Source organism: Glycine max, chromosome 2 (genome assembly GCF_000004515.6).
Source record: "Glycine max cultivar Williams 82 chromosome 2, Glycine_max_v4.0, whole genome shotgun sequence".
NCBI classification, from domain to species: domain Eukaryota; kingdom Viridiplantae; phylum Streptophyta; class Magnoliopsida; order Fabales; family Fabaceae; genus Glycine; species Glycine max.
In genome coordinates this window covers 3,448,675-3,467,213 of record NC_016089.4, presented here as the reverse complement: position 1 = coordinate 3,467,213, position 18,539 = coordinate 3,448,675, and the positions used below count along the sequence as shown (strand labels likewise).

Genomic DNA, 18,539 nt, shown 5'->3' with positions numbered 1-18,539 from the left:
CACGTTATCATAAGAGATATCATAAAGACATGCACGGTATGAATAACATAAAAGAATTAATGATAGAATCAATTTGTCGTATTTTTTATATATTTAAGGATTAAATTTAAATTTTTTATCTTTAAGAAACTAATTTGTTAGTATCTCATACTTTAAGAGATCAAAATAGATATTTATCCAAAAAATAATTTTTTGTTTTTCCATTCTCTTAGTTCATCATAACTTGCACGTTTTTTTTCTTTATCTTGCACGCTAGGACACTGTTAGGTTTCAATTAAACATTTAAACAAGTGAAAAAAAATACTAGGCAAAAGTACATTTTTGGGTTGAGGGCCCAAATCTCAAATTGGAGGTGTAGGATTAAAATGCCCCACAATAACAAAGTAATAAAGCAGCCTCGTGACCAATCTCGTTGGGGCTGTGAGCCCAAAGCTCAACCCATCTTGCGCAACCCAGCATTACGTAGCCCAATTTATTATTTTGTGCACATCTCCAATTGGGCCTTACTAAAACCAAGAGGAAAAAAAATTAAACATTGACCTAAAAAAAATCACTGAACGAGTTTGAAGTTGTGCGTTGAAAAAGAAAATGTTACTGATTGTGCAGGAGCACATGTGATGTTGTGAAGCTTAATTACAGTAGAATTGAAAAAAAAATGAAAATTAAGTTAACAGGATTATATATATACTGTGGACACTATTATAATGAAAATAAATGGCTAAAATATTTAAATGTCTCAGTTTGCAAAAAAATATTTTAAACTCAATCATGAAAATTGAAATGAAGAATTCGCCATATGAATTCAATCATGTGTATTGATCATGCGTGGGAGCCACACACATGCAAAATCACTAAATCAAGACATGATCTAAATAAAGCAACCAATAAAATCATCTTAAGTTATGTTGCTTTTCTCAACTGTTAACTTAACTACAAGGAATTGATGACAGAAAAAGCAGAAGGGAGCTCCGGGTCTTAATTACTAACTTCCACAACTCTCAACGTATATGGCTCTAACACAAAAGCAAGGAATTGTTTTTAAGAATGCAGAAATGGCACTGATGGAATTGGAGAAGACAAATGCTAACTATATATATAATAATCTTTCTGCTCGCCAGTTTGTAGTTATTACATTGTATATACGAGAGAAGAGGTAACAGGGTATGGCATTTCCTCAATTGCAAGTATAAGCTATCTGAATGTTATTCAGGTGTTGATTAACTTCAAGAGTTGCAATACCATAAACCACATCAGAAAAAAAAGCCTTCATCAATACATTTTTTTAATAACCATATTATTAGTTGGAAGTATCACTAATTTTATGAATACTCTCTTTTAAAAGATTTGACTTATGTTTAATGAAGTCTTTCCTTCAATTATATTTTGTTTATATATAAAATTCAAACCCAACAATCTGGCACCTTAAAAGATCTTAACGGTTTTTTCAGAGCTATATTGGCACTGGGGAACCATGGGTCCTCCAAAGTTTTTCAAAATTATAAACATATATATATATATATATATATATATATATATATATATATATATATATATATATATATCCAATAAATTAATAATATAATTAATAAAAAGTAATTATTTCTAATACTTAGTTTCTTTTACCTTAACTTAATTAATCTACAATTTAGCACAATTTTTTTTTTCCTTTTCAAAGAAAATCAAAAAACTTACATATTAGTTGTTTTCTTTCTTTCTCATTTTTTATTCTATGAACACCTAATCGGCAACTTAGTTTCAACAATTTCAATAGACTTAATTTCATATTTACACGATTTATTTTCATAAGTATATATGTGTTTTCGTTTTCTTTAGTTATATTTTAAAGTATATATATTATCTCAATTGGGTTATCAATTTACTTTTCTGTTTTTTTTTTATATATAAATTCACTGATCCACTAACTTTTTAAGCATTGTTATTACTCTCCTTTTCCATCTTGATGTTATTGTTGTACAACTATGTTTTGATAAAAAACAATCACTCTTTCCTTCTTAAATATGTAATGCTTAAGCCTATAATGTTTTCTTTTTCTATCTTAATATCAAAAAAGTTTATGCAATGCTATATTAATATATAATATATATTAATTACATTATATATATATTTACGTAATAATTTTTTCTTGAGTTAAGACAATTTACATGTATGTTCAAGTAGATGTTGATAGATTTTATCTATTTTTATTTGTAATAATTACGTAAATAATTTATTTTTTATGTAATTGATAATTTTTGTTTCTCAACTTAGTATGATATTGCATATTAAAGATGTAAATTGAAATTTATTTTGGCTCCCTCAAAACTTCGTTTAAAGCTCTGCCATTGTTCCCATGGCCAGTCATAAATTTAAATTAGTAGATTATCATTCACGCTTTAATGCTAATGATACATGAGATGAGGTACTATTAATTTGTGATGCCAGCCGGTGTACATGGCCGTTCTTAATGGACCTCACTACCTCAGGCCCACCTCTCCATCATTATTTCCACCGTGACCAGCTTCCTTTTTCAACAGAATTCCTGCAATTACAATTGGACCCGTTATTATGAATTTGAATTACAATCATATATAATATCCACAAATACAACTGAATTAGGAAGTCTTTTTTTTTTATGCAACAACACTCATCTTTTATCACACCAAAATTATTTGTTAGTTAGTTATTATGATTTTTTAATAGAAAAATTTCCTTATTTTAAAGTAATTTTATTCTCATTTTTAGGAAATTATTAGTTAACTAAGATATCCTCAAATTAAGATTTTTTTTTACACACAAATTAAGATTATTTGTCCGTATAGTCATGTTTTATTTAATACAGATTACTAAATTTATATCTTTATTTTTCACAAAATTATGGCATATATTCACGTGCAATGTGTCATACTCTATATATTCAAAATAATTAAGGTTGGAATGCTGGTGGGAGATATATATCATACTCAATAATCATGTCCCAGATCATGCAATATATATAGTCCCTACATCTCCATTTGCATTGACTTGCACTAGTTCAACTTAAATGTGGTGTTGCAAAGGTCATTTACTCCTTTGTCTCTATAATAAAATAAGTCAATGATCTTTATCGTATGAACTGAGTCACTGCCTCCGGCCTAATTGCCATTCAAGCAATCATTTCTTTACGCTCCTTCCTACTTGATTAATTGCTGCTTTTATTTCGTATATATAGTTTCATTCATTTTTTTAAGGGTATAGTTTCATTCAGTATTGTATATATACGATAGTATTTTTAATTAATATGATATGTCGACAAATATTTAAGTATATTGTTCTGACGTACAGTATACATGTGTACCAAAAAAAACTACAGTGGCATGATCGACAATCAACCACCCTGTTATATATTCTAGAACATGAATAATGTTATTTATATCACAAATATTTAAAATAATTTATACACAAGGAGGAAAGATAAAAAGAACAAAAGACAAGTGTAAAATAAGATAAGTAATATAATGAAAGACAGATAAATGAAATAAATATTTAGAAATTATATAAAATTTAATTTTATTATGTAAATAACATTCTTCTTATATTATTTCTTTTAGTTAATGAGGCATTTTAATTTAAACGAGTGGGATCTAAAATAAACTTTAAGATTTTTTTTAAAAATTTAAACGGGATAATTATGCATTAGACTCTTTTACTAACTTATGTAACATCTTACTTTGTTAAAACTAATACATTAGCAAATATTTTTTTGGTTGATAAGCCTAAATTTAAACTTTAATAGCCTTAACCTTGAGTTTGCCTTGCAGTGAGTCTCATTATCTTAATGTCTTTCACTTTTTTTTACATGATCACAAATGACCCAATTTAATCTTAGTTATTATACAAAAATAGTAAATTAAGAGATAAAGAAAGATGTAAATTAATCATATATTTTGAGTTGAAGCAATTAATTAAGGAATATTTTGAGTATTATTTGTAATTGGAAGGTGTTGTTCAAATTTAAAAGAGAAATTTATCATAAATCATAAAATTAATGATGTATACCTTATCATAATAAATATTAGATGGTATAAAATATTGTAAATTGAATAAAAAAAATGAATACATTAAAGTATAAATGCATCTATGACGGAGAAATGACATAATTGATTTGTAGAAGCAAATAACACAAAAAAGGAGGTTGAATTATGTTTTTAAAAATTTAAAATTTTTCTAAGATGAAAAATACACTTATCATTTGATGTAGATAAACTTAAAACCACTTAAAAATGTTTTGATTAAGATTTTATTAGATAATGAGAAAAATATTTTTCTTTGTAAAACAAAAGGAGGTATAAGATTTAAAAATAAATTTAATTCCTTTGTCTATTCAAGTAATATAAAGAAGCACATAAAATCATTTTTTATTGTTACTTTTGATTCTTACACTTGCAAGTTCTATTTCAAGCTTGACTTAAACCCAACATTATTTGTCCTATCAAGTCATTATTGACTCTAAACAAATCAACAAATTTTGTTGAAAGATTGCAACTAACTAAATAGGTGATTGTCTTATAGACAGATATATCACTTAACATTTTTACTTTTTTCTCTCAAGGTATACAAGATGCTTTGATAGCTTAGTATATTTATAAGAATTTACATAAAGTTTTACAAGATAGAATGAAAGAATAAGATTGCATAGTTGATTCATGTCTTATTTCTTCAAAGCTGTTTCTATATATAACATTCATCTCCAAGTATCTGTTATCTTACAATGGTTGGATTCTTCACTTGGTTTTCGTCTAAAGTCTTGAGTTTGGTGGAACATTTAATGCTTGCATTAAATGCACACCACTTCTTCATACAAAGTCCATGCTGATAGGTTAACATTCATTGTACTTTAGCAGGGAAGTCACTTCTTTCATCATAGCAAGTCCGTAACAGCAAAGTGCGCCTTTTGATGAGGATTTACGTCTTCGAGACTGCGAACTTCATTTATTCTTCATACAACTTTGAGAAATCTTAGTGGAATGTTTTTTGCATGAAAGAATCTCAAACGTAAAATATTAAATGAAAGTCTTAAATGCATTACTTAAATGCTATACCAGATCGTCTTATGAATGCATCGTCTGAAACACCAGACCCACAAATATAGATCATGACCTAATAGCATATTAGACATATATTTTATTATTTATGTTTATTTACATCTAATTAAAATAATTATGAATCCTAACTTGTCTTTAAGACATCATAATTAAAAATGATTTGGAATATATGATCAAATTAATTAAAGCACTAATAAAAATATACCAATTAAAAAATGTTTCAATAGTTAGAAGAGAAAGACGAATTAATAAGCTTCGAAGTAAAACTATTAAAATAAATGCACAAACATAAATATGAACCTCGAGAAATTCACATGGAGTGCTCTAGTTGACTAGTTCTACTGTGAATATTTGAATGCACACCTATTAAAATATGAACTTGGAGAAATTCACATGGACTGCTCTTCCTCTATAATATTTTCTTTGTTTTTGGGTTATGTTCTACAATTTATTGCGAAGCTTGTTTCTCACCTGTTATAATAATGAGCTTGATTTGAACCTACGAATCTTTTGCTATCAAATACATAACTTTGAAACTTCCGTGAGTCGTGGATGCTCAATCATTATAAGATATTGCTACATATATAATACAGTAGTAGTACATATGTAAAACTCAAATAAGTCAACGTGCCATTATATTGGCATGCTAACAAATTAAATGAAGATAATCTGTATAGCTATTGTTAGATATTTGCAAGATCAAAGATCCATGTTGACTATTTCCAAACTTTGATCGTGAAAGTACAACGAGCAAATCATCTCCTAAACTTTGTACATGTGAAAACTACAAACTAAATTACGCAACGGCAATTAGTTAAATCCTTTCATGAAGTTTATATATAGTTACAATTGATTAGGGAGCCCCTATTGGGTAATGGGTGGTGCTTATTCTCTTTTTATTTTGTTAATAAGAATCGGTGTTTTATAAGTTTTTTGAAAAAACTTATTCCAATTAATTAAGAACAGTGGCGGAGCTTGAAACTTATTTAGGGATTAAAGAAAAATTAAGATTAAAATATATAAATTGAATGTAAGAGTTTTGATAATAGAATCTCTTGTGAACGATTATAAGAATTTCATTTATGATATTATTCAAATATTAACTATTTATTTAACTAATTAATATTTATGATATTAAAATATTTTCTACTTTATTAATAACACTCAAGTATTTTTTAGCACTTTTATATCCTTGTCTACTATTAAATAAAAAAAATGGAAATTTACACCTGTAAAGAATTTTTGTATTTTACATTAATAAAAGATCAAATATTGCTAAACTCGCCTGAGCTAAATAAAATTATGGATTCTGTAAGAATTGTTATACAAAGTATGTCAATAAAGAACCAAAATTAGCTGTTTTATTTTTTCTTTCCTTTTCTTTCAATTAACAAGTCAAATAAGTTAATTTGTTTTTAGAGAGTGTATTTTTTTTTTTATAGTTATGTGCCAGTTTTTAATTAGAGGGATAAGTAAACTAGAAAAGGAACAATATATGAGAAAGGTGATTTTAATCAGTAAAAAATATGAGGAAATGAATAAAAAAAAAGAAAGGAATGAAAAAAAACCCAATTCCAAAGAGCAAGAAAGGAATACCAAGAACCGTAATATATATACTATTTTTCTTTTCAGATGTACATAAGAGTCCAGGTGGTAATGGTATAACCAACGGGTGACTAGTTAGTAAAAAAAAAATAATCTTGATCAACAAACAAATTTAAATTAAATATAAGAATAAATGACCCATGACCCAAGCTTCTTGAATGCCCTTGAGACGGAAAACCAATGTCACCCAAACCCAAAAATGCCCAAAAAAGAAAAAAAAAACTTCTATATAATTCATCCCCTTAATTAGGGACATCTCACATTTCTCCCAGGTCCACCATAGTAAAAGTAATTCCCCCAAACATTATTAATCCCTCCTTGAATGTCATAGCAATTCGGGTGATCCGCTAGAACCCGAAGATTTGACAATGGTACCAAGTTGTTATCCCAATCCACAACTTGCATGTTCCTAAAATATGAAGCTTTTCCAAAACCTTCACTTGCAAAATGTCCACTACCCATTTGGGTCGAAGTGTGAGACCCTGATTGCCTTGAATTCACAATTTCTCCCCCAAATTGCACCATGCTTGCATGATCCCTTAGGTGTGTGAACAAGAATGATGGCCAATACCCAACTAAGATTCCGGATCCAAATTCAAGCCACCAATTTCCATGCTTTGGATCCTACAAAAAAAATGAAGCATTGCACCAAACCTTCAATGTCACTTTTTGTTGCAAACTACTCAAAGATAGACATAATTATGAATAGCAACATGTTAGCCAGGTTGGTAAGTGAAATGGGTCAAAAAGAGGGGAAAGAAAGGTGGTGCATGTTGGGGGAATAAGCAAAATTTTGGGGGGGTTTTGTTAAAATAATAGTAAAATGAAGAAAAAAATAAAATAAAGTGAAGACCTCAGAATTAGAAGCTCTTTGTTGGGAAAAAAAGGAAGAGAATCTTTAAAAGAAGGAAAGCATAAGGGAAATACAGTTCATTATTAGAATTCACAGTGCATGCGTGTAATGTCCCAAAGTATTAAAGTGGGTAAAGTGGCATGTTAACTAAGACGGGACACTGTACAAAACTTTGTGCACCATGACTTTATTTATTCTTCCTCTTTTTTTTTTTAAATAAAATTTCACGTTTTATAAAATAAAAAACAATTATCATGCCATGAAAAGCTTAAAATAATCTCCCCTTGCTTCTTCTAACAGTCTATATCACAAAATTCGATGGCATTTGCGAGACTTTCCAAAATCTGGAGAGCCCACCATTGGCAAATTTTAAACCCATTTTATTTATTTGTCTTTTTATTTTAGTTCCTTTGGGCTTTTGACTACGAAATTTGAAGACTTTTTTTAAACCATGAAAGTATTCAAATCGAACGGTAGGAACAGTCTTTTGTCATCAAATCTTTCATCCTTTAGGTGGGACCCTCAACGTGATCCTACATTGGTTGGTGGATTTAATTTAACCCCATCCATGTATGCTCATAAAAGATTAATCTAAACTAGGATAGAAAAGAACCCTTAGACTTAGTGGCTTAATCCGTTTTATGTATGATTTATATGACAAAGTTTAACTTTTCCCGTCAACAACAAAAACAGCGCATAATCACCACAAAAATAAATAATAAACACAAAGTAACCCAAAAAGAAATAAAATGGAGACTTTTACATGCATCAAGTTGCCTATAAATGTTTTTTAAGATCAATTTCGTAATGGAGCACGAAATTACCTTCCAGATTAGCAGGCTAATATCAAACTGTCCACCAGCATAGGAAGAAGTTGGAGAGATTGCAGCTCCAATTGCAATTCTATTATTCGTTTGAACAAAGCCTGAGCATAGTAAATTGTAACATCCAGTTGCTTGATATGCATCACTCTGCAAATAATAATTAGTAATAATTTTCATTAGTTTCTTTCTTTGTAAACAAGAACAATAATTATATGTAAATTTAGTCTTATTATAATTTTTCTTCTATCTAAAACCTTCAAATTATTATTTCTATCCGAACATTTAAGATTATACTAAACACGGGATATCAAATAATTATAAAACTTTAGAAGCCACAAATGAATGAATATTTGACAAACTTTCAAAGATTATATAAGATGGGAAGAAAGTAAGATTTTTTTTATTGAGTGAAATTTGATATTTTGATTAGTAAATTTTTAGTACACGGATAATTAAAATAAGTAAATCATTTCAATTTATGAAAATTTTAAATAGAAAATAAGAATTTGAAAATTTTTGAAATGAGAAAATTAAATATAGGACTAGATTTGATTGGTTTTATAAATAAAAGAATTGAATCGACTAGAAAATTTTACCAATAAACCTTATAATTTTAATATTATCATGTACCTTACACTTTAAGCAAGGATAACAAAAAATAATACTACGTACTAAAATTCTGCTTTTTTTTTTTTTTCAATGAGAGTTTACTTACCGTCCAATACGTAAAGAATCTCGGGTATCTGTCCCCGTAGATCTCGGGGCTGACCTGCAACAAAATTAATTGAAATAAATTTGGTTGTCTAAAACACAAAATTAAATACATGAACGAAAATGAATGGTAGGTAGTTGAGCATGCTATCTGCCTTATGAATGCTATTGCTAACAAAAAAAGAAGATATAGATTTTTGTTTTAGAAAAATTGAAAGAAAATGAGTATATTTCTGTAAAGAAAGAATTAGTTAAGTCCATGGATGTGTAGTTCTTGAATAGAGTCCGTGAGTTAATGTAAACTTCATTTTATTCTTATAAATAAATTAAGATGCAGCAATGGCTGAATTGAAACTTGCCTGCCAACCAGCCTCAATGGTGTTGAGATCATCCCCAAATGAGCCAGAGATGACCCACATTTGGGACAAGCTGAATTCATCTTGATTTTCCACTCGGGGTGCCCACACGTTTATGCTAGCCTTTGCTCCGTAGTACTGCTCTCCACTCACATACCCAACTGCATGCTGTGCAGTTCACCAACAAAAACTATTGTTAGGTTTCCATATAAGTAACTATAGTTTAATCACTATGCATTGCATTAAGAGTAATAATTATTGATATGACTTTTATGATAATTGTTATAAAAATTAATACAATAATTTATGATTAAATGATAGTGTAAAATTGTTTTATATTATCAATATGTAACTTGCCAACTTATTTTCTTATAAAATAAATAAGAAAAAAAAGTGTTTGTTGGGTCATTTTGAAGAGGTAGTTACTAGAGAAAGTTAAATTTAGAGTTAGATTGTTTTGTTAGATTTTTCTATGCAAGACAATGAGTTTAAATTTGATGATGAGTTGTTTGGTTAAATTTTTCTATACAAGGTAAAGGCAAGTGAAACATTACTAGCTGAGGGGAACCATGAAATTTTGTGATTGCCGTAAATAGGAAAAAGGTTGAAGTTTCCCAATCGTAAGAAAGGAATAAAAATCCAGCTAATCTAAATTTATTGTTTAGCTTCATAGTAAAGAAGCCAAATGCACATTGGGGAAAAGAAAAAGAAAAAACGTTGGATGAAAAACAAAGCACTCAACGTTGGATGCTTTTAACAGTTTCTGATAGAGTTGTTCGTGGATGTCTTCCTTTGGTTTGAAAAATGAAGAAAAGAAAGTTTCTGTGCATACCTCATGTCCATTGCTGTTGGTGTCCCTTCTAACACGTCTTCTTATTTTTCTTCCAAATCTGCTAACAGAACTAGCCCTTAACATGTCTTGTTCTGTTGTTCTTCTAATTGGAATTGTACCTTCTGGACATGACTCCCCTGACATGGTCCATAACTGAAAATTCTCACTCATGTCCATTTGGTTATGACCTTTAGGCCTTTCTGGAGGATCCTGCAAATGCATGAACATCACCACTTTAATTCCAAAATTCTCCCTAACATCAAATAATAAATTCTAAGAAATCATGTCCTTTAAGTATGTAATCATCTATTTGATTTCCCAAGTTCAAGATATTAGTATTTGACTCTCGACTAGGAGATACTCCGTTTAAAAAACAAAAATATATATATATATATATATATATATATATATATATATATATATATATATAAGAAATTTTTTACCAGTGGTTTGTGTCCCTTCAACATGGGATGGTCAAAAGCTGGTTGCTGATGAGATACCACACAGTCTATTACATCACCATCAGGACTCTGCAAGGAGAAAAAAAAGGAAAAAACTTCACCATGTTATGGTTCAAAACAGGGGAGAAAACAGGGGATGTGAAAAAGCTAGAAACTTTTGCACACCTGAATTGACTTAACGGCGGGTTTGTTGATCTGTTGAAGACGAGTTCTTATGATGTTCAACTTGTGAGCCTCTTCTTGCGGCTTGAAAGTCTGGTTGGCAACTAGGGTGTTGCCAATATCTGAGGAACAAACAGGACAAAACAAAGAAGCAACAAGGAGAAAATGTACAAGTGTGGAAATGATTGGGGAGCTCAAACACAAGCTGAAATCCATGCTTGAGAGATTTCTCTTCCTTGTTTCTATTGGCAAATCCGTGTGACTTTGTTCACATTGGCCTTGTCTTCTTCTTCTTCTTCTTCTTCTACTTCTTTTTCTTCCATGCACAAAACAAAAGTGTGTGTTCCTAGGCTTTGATTCCACCAAATCTATCCAACACATGGTGGTGTGTATTCTAAGAAAGGCTATTTACTCCTTCACCATCTTCAATGTCTTGGAAGCACACAACAAGCAACGTCCTTCTATTCTCTCTCTGACTCTCTCTTGGAGTCTAGTGCACAAGACTTGGGAAAACTTGGGGTTTTATTGCTGACAACTTCAACTTCCAGGCGCTAACCTGATTATAAAATACATGCACAGGACAACAGGGTTGGGGTTTCTTGAAGTTTTGACCATGTGGGTTGGAGTACTTATAAATGCCAGAGTAGTGATGAAATCATGCTCAATTTAAAATTTCCAAGAAAAGAGTGGAGTACGGGGGGGTGCATGAATCATAGATTATTTAAAAAGTTGTGTGTGTATTTTTTTTACACAGTTGTCTTTTTAGTTACCATTTTGGTCTATAAGAAATGTAATTATCATACCGTCAATTAGTTTGTTGTTCAATAATAGGTTCATTAAAATGGTGGTTTAATGTCAATTTTAACATTAAATTAGTTATTTAATATTTTTTTATTAATATTTATGACGAAAGGACCACACTAATGACATTTTTAATGTTCGAAAATTAAAATCAAGAGTTTATTTACCCTTAATTATTGTGCTCAAAGTGAAAAAGCAGAGTTTTTTTTTTTCTTTTTTCAAGTGAAGTAATTAGAATGTGTTGGAAGGGAACTGAAAAACGATTTTTGTTAACCAATTTTAACTAAGAAATGAGTAATTCAAAGGGGTTAAGATTAGCAGAATTTAATGATGTCATTCTGCAGTTGTCAATCATGATAGTTTTCTTTTTATGTTTTTTTCTTTTACTGCAGAGTATTTTGTGTTAGTGCTTTCTATTTTGAAGTAAAAAAAATTGGACAAGTAACCTTCTATTAGAAAAAGGTTAAAAATATTAGACACAAGATGTACTTGAAGGGATCCAAATTGGTCCTAAGGCAGTTTGGGAAGGGAAAGAGAGCTAAGAGGAAAAATCCAAGACAGAGAGATATAAGAGGACATGTTTCCGGTCTCCAATACAAGAACTGAAACTTTAGCTTTTGTGCTGTTAGTTTTTTGGGGCAAAATGGGACTGATGATTTCTGTTATTCTTTACTTTGTGTCTGAGGACAGATTGGAATTACAATTGATTTATTAGGTTCTTTATTTGCTTTGCTCTAGCTTTCTCACTTCCCAAGATGTTCTATTCTGAGTCAGCTAGCTACTACTACATTTTTATTCCATGTATGTGTATACTGTATATACCATTTCAAAGCTAATTTCCTGTACTTTTGAAAAAATATATCAATGTCATATCGTATCTACTTATGCCAAACTAGATAGATGAATTTATCTGTAAGAATACTTAGTATACTAATGTGTGTAACGGACAAATTTCATGCACAAATATTTTACTTATCTTAATTATTTGAAACCATTGCTATTTGAAAGTCGTATTATAGTTTGATTCATCCGAATAGAAGTAAATCAATCCATTTAAAAGAATACAACTTTTCAGCTTTTTTCATATATGTGATAATTAAGTCTTATTTAGTGTTTTGTTCATACAATACGTGACTAACTTATAAATATTTCTTAGTGAATTGAATTTTCTAATTTCAATCCATGACACTGACAAGTTATTTATGCATATTTAGTTTTTTTATATATAAAAAACTACAAAAATGTCTTGTACCTAATGTTCCTTATCTCATGCACCTCGATGGAATTGTAAGTGTTATATAGTACCACAGTGAATCTGGCACTGCAGTTCCTATAGTAGTGGCCATGACTAAGAGTGAATCGAAACTGTATTTTGTGGTAGGGAGGCCCCCCCAACCTAGTTGGCACGCGCGCACCTGGCTTTGTGCGCTGCATGTTTATGCACACACTCATGCTCATTTCATGCACCCTCCATGCGTATCATGGTTTGTCTAAGGTTTTGGGGGCTCAATCTTTTCTTTGTCGTTAATTAGGTGAATCCCATTGAGAGAAAGAGCCATCACTATTGCTAATAATGTTTACCAACGTAACTACCTTAAGGCCACTTATTACATTTATGCTCTATGCTCACCAAATTCTTTTATCTTAAAGGATGTTTGTTCAATTTTCATAGACTATAATCATTTAATGTCTCTATGTTATGTAATTACTACATGGTGCCGCCGTACGTACGTAATCGAGTGGCTTGTCAAAATGCTAACGAACGCTTTTGAAGATCCTTGGTAAGAACGATATATATGGGGAGTAATAAAAGGAGAAGAAAAATTAATGATGTAAAGCACATATTAGTTTATTAAGCACATTGGAATTTTTTGCTTATATTTTCTCTCTTCTTGATTTTGAGTTCCTACATTGCAACTTGCAGTTGTTTCGGGAAGAAAATAGGATTTAATTAGCTCGTTGTTTGCTTAGTATTTGGGGATGTCTCGGTATTAAACATCCAGTCCAGTTAATAAAAGAACTAAAATACTTTGGTTTGAGTATATATTTTGCAGCTAATGGTAGGAATTATGAAAATTAAAATTTTGGAAGGGTAGATTGAATTATGACGTTACTGTAGGGTCAGTTGGCGTCATTGATAGCCGATGTCAGTATGGCTTAATTACTTTCATTGAAAAAAATGTGTCCACTGACACGCTTTAAAAATATGCAACAATATTAGTTAGAAGTCTATATGTTGATTATTGTTGTGATTTTCTTGTTTTTTTATAACAGGATTGTTTCTCAAATTTAGATAAATAAAAATATGCACTAATCTTAATGATAGTCATCATAATGATAAACATCAGCCTCACTATCTCGACTCCATGGCTACATAAAGGCAAAAAAAAAAGGCATGCATAGAACAAATTAATGACCAAGCACTTGATTGCAATTAAAAGAATAATTTCATTGGAGTAAAACTTTAGCTTAAGTTATATACTTAGGCCTGCTTACTTTTTTATATGTGAAGAACGTATGTCCACAATCAAAATAATTAATACCAACAATACATAGTGGATTTGAGCTAAGATAGAGTATGCTACACATACAACTCCTTTTGTAGCCATACCATAGTTTAAAGTTTAAACCTTTGTTAGACATTACCTTAGGGACTATAATTGAAGGCTTAAACGGCACCAAAACTGGAGTTGCCTTTCTTTCACAGTGTATCTCTAGTTTCTCCTTTTTGGGGCTCGGGCAATGATGCCACTACCATTTTGCAAGCATCCCCTTTATGTGTAGCTCTGAATTTTTAAATCCAATTTTTTTTTTCTTGCTTCTCAGAAAAGACCTGGCTCATATTCACTAACATCATCAGCATAAAAAATAGAAAGCATATAGAGAGAATCTGGTCCCCCTGTGAGTCACTCTCATCACAGCTAATTGGTCGGCACAATAAATTACATAATCTCAGTGAAACCAGAAACTCATGTCTCTTGCATCCAGAAACATTCAGCCATGCACTTTACACAAGTTAGTTGAAGGTCAAGGATCAAGAAGTGGTGTTTGGATAGCAACTATAAAACACAAAAGTCCAAAGATTTCTTTCACCAACTGTTGTTTGAGTGAAAACTGAAAAGACAACTTTAACTAACTCTTGAACAATTTCAAACAAGGGCTTAATCAATTTAAATATAGCCACCAGTTTAATGAATATGGACCATTGTACAACCAAGTTTAGATTCACAAAGTCCCCTAATTAATAATGCCTTAAGTTTTTCTGTTTATCTTTTAAGTTGTCAATTGTCACTCACTACATACATTAAATTTTTCATGGATTATTAAGACAGTTGATCCTTCTTCCTAATTGATGGGGGAGTTGAAGGGATGGAGACAGATGCTTTATTTCAGAAAACTATAATATAACAACCAGGGATGCCACTTGTTTTGCTTACTAATCCTTGTTAGTTGTGACTTGTGAGTGCATGAAACAGCAATTTGGCACAAAACTGAGAGTTTGTTTATATTGATAAGGGTTGATACTGAAAAGTTGACACATGTGCCTACATTTCTAAGGAAACAAATTAAGGCAAAACATGCTGCAGACATAAAAATGCAGTCCACAATTAGATGAGCATACAAAAAACAAGTGGTATGTGGTTATTATTAGTGTAATGGAAGGTAATTCTAGGTAAGAAATCAGTCAAATAGCTAATAAGTAAGGAGAGCATGGGTGAATGGTGGATGAGTGTGCCGTGGGAATCCATCATGTAGAGTTATGGTATAATTAATTTAATTAAGATGGGCTTGAATTCAAAATTTGCAATTTAAGTTACAATATTACACAAGAAAATAAGATAAGCCTCTCGGCACACAATGGTTGAAAGAAGAGTGAAAGAGGGGATTATAAAAATAGCAATTCCACTTGCATTCATACGGTTTTCCCAAGGTAAATTTAAATATTTAATAGAAATGAATATGTATGTAACAAGGGAGCGCTAAATATGATTCTATATGAATGATTGATCACAACATCTTGTCAGAGAAGAACGTGTGTGACTTTGTTTATTAATGTTATGGAATTCCATTATGTAAGTTTTCACATCTTGATCAGAGAATGGCCATAAACAAAAATTAGATTGAGGGAACATATGCACTGAAGAAAATATATACACAGAATTCCAAGGCTGCAAATAAGAATCTTAGTTCAGATACTTAATACTACTATTGATAAAAGAACTCTTCTTCTATAGGAAAAGATCTCCTTAGTTTTTAGTCTTGAGCATTTTTTTTGGCTCAGTATATCATGCAGACATTGACATTCCATAAGCTAACTACAAGAAATTTTTTTCTAAATTCTAAACCTCCTGATGTGTCGTTATCCCTTATTGATTTGAAATCTCAGTCATACATTACATCAAAGTTTTGTCATTTTTTCTTTCATATCCATATAAGGCGCTACATATAAGAGACCTTTTTAATGCATTATGTAGTCAGCATTGTAGTGCTCAATTCATTAAGGGCACTGTGCAACTTCACTGTAGTTGGTGGGCTAGTCAGTGACTCACACTCACTCACTTCCTTAACGCTTATATTCTTCTGAAATTCTTTTGTGCAGTATATTCTAATTGGGGCCTATGAATGTAATGATGATGTCTCCTAGTTGAAGATGTGTGATTAGCTTAGAGGGATGAAGCATATGGAAAAAAGAGAAAAAGAGGGTGGAAAAGAGCCACTTTGTGCGGTATTGTTTATGTGGCATTTCAGAGCGGGAGCCAAGCTCCTCTTTATTGACATTATTATTAGCGGCCGGCCGGAGGGAAATTTTCATCACACTTTATCCTAAAATCTTAAGGCTCATGTTTATGAATTTTTTTTCTTATTTATAATATTTAACTTTTTCACTTCTACTTGATATCAGACACTTTTAATGTCATCCTAATTTGAATTTGTCCAATTACATATATAATTATCAAAACAATAAATGTAATTATTATTTTTATTTAGAGAAAATAGATTATGCATTGTTAGTTTAATAAATTTTTACCATACCAAAAAAAAGTCTTAAAATTTTTTATAGCATCATTGTTTATTCATAAAAATTAAAAATAGATATGAAAGAATTTACAACAGATCACACACTTTACTTAACTAATTAAACTACATTTCTATAAATCCTATTCAGTTGGAGGGTTTACACTATTATTTTAAAAAAATATTATATATAATAAATTTATTAACTTTTATGTTAAAAATTATATTAATATTTCTGATAATAACACAATGTAATACTATATCATAGAAATTAAACTCTTTCAATTATGCAATAATTGCATCTGCAACAGTGCATAATAAACTATTAATATCATTTTTCTTTGATGTTGGTCTAATCTCATGCATGTATACTAAGGTGAGTGTGAAATGTAAAGAGCAAACTGTTAAAGAGGTTAACGGCAATTATATTATGACTCTTTATTAGCTTGTTGTTTTAGTTTATAATCATAGGAGAGATCAAAAGTGGTAATAGAAAGAAGGTGTTGAATGTGTACTGAGGAAAGAAAGAACTGAAAAAGTAAAAGCACAAAGAAGGTTTCACAGAAATGTTTGTCGCAAAGGACCCGACCCGTGAGACACATTGTTCATCTGAAGACTCCAATGGCTTGACAAGTAACTATTAGGGGTCATGTTCATTGCTCAGTCCATACTAAAAATTTCAACGAGAAATTCAGGTCAGCAAAGACCCTTAATTCCTAAAGCCAGTTGACCAAACAATGCAATAATAATGGCCTTTGGAGGTAACATTGACCAATGACCAAGACCCATTCCGTTTCTTCTTATATATGGGCCAACAACTTGTTCGTCAAAGAATGCGTTTTTCGTGGCACAATTTCTAGAAACCTCGAAAAGGGGGTGGCGCATTATGTAATGTGATGGGATGGGGAATTATAATTTTGAAGAATCTTGTGTGCGCATAGTTTACAATCTTATCCGAATCAATCCGATGACTTGATAAATTTGATCCAATTCAAATTAAAAACTTTTGATTAGTTTGAATTAAATTGAAAAAATACAAATCAATGAATTTGGATTGGATCTAGAATTTTAATTTTGATTTCCAAAATCTGATTCATCCGAATGGTTACTATGTTTTATTTTGAGATTAACTTTTTAGGTGATTTTTTTAAGATATGAGATTAAGTTGGTGATATAAAAAAAAGTTACAGGTTTAAATCTCCTACTAATAAAAATAATACATTTTCATGTGATTTTCACCTTATCTTACCTGTCTTTTTTTATCTTAACATCAGTTAATTTCATAGATTTTTGTGTAAGTGAAACAATTAAATATATTTCATGGTGACTCATGTTTCAAAAGTGAAAATGACAAGTTTTTTTTGAAAAAGATCAATTTGTTACAAAATAATTAATTAAGGGATCATTTTATATTTTTTAAGGGATTATTTTACATTTTTTAATAAATAGGGACCAAATTATAACCTACAATAATTTTTATTATTTTAATTTCTAATATTGTTGTTTTAATTAATCTCTACAAATTATATGTTATATAAATAAATAAAAGTAAACCAAGCGCTATTTACGAAGAAAAAATGTATCAAAAAGAGATTGAAGAAAAATGTCTTAATGAGCCGCATACTCTGGCTAGCTTGTGGCGCTTTAATTCCTACTCTAAAAGAACTTCTATGCTCTAATTATATATGATCCCACCAAAAATAAAAATGTCTTAATATAATGTAGTTTGAGAGTTAAATATTTTAAAATAAGGTACGTAGATTTCAATGAAAGATTTTCTTCAGTCTTTTACGTGGCCATCAAGATTATTACTTTAATCAGCTCCTTAACTTTTTAA

General features: G+C 30.3%; 1 protein-coding gene across 1 annotated transcript; it reads right to left on the bottom strand.

Moving 5' to 3' along the window:
• Positions 1-6,674: 6,674 nt before the first annotated feature.
• On the bottom strand, positions 6,675-11,568 carry LOC100776135 (uncharacterized). The gene is made up of 7 exons (XM_003519740.5): positions 10,889-11,568; positions 10,706-10,792; positions 10,263-10,472; positions 9,434-9,598; positions 9,079-9,132; positions 8,364-8,510; positions 6,675-7,310 (listed from the first exon to the last, which is right to left on the bottom strand). The coding sequence occupies exons 1-7, from the start codon at positions 11,264-11,266 to the stop codon at positions 6,933-6,935; spliced, it is 1,419 nt and encodes a 472-aa protein (XP_003519788.2). The 5' UTR covers positions 11,267-11,568; the 3' UTR covers positions 6,675-6,932.
• Positions 11,569-18,539: the final 6,971 nt, after the last annotated feature.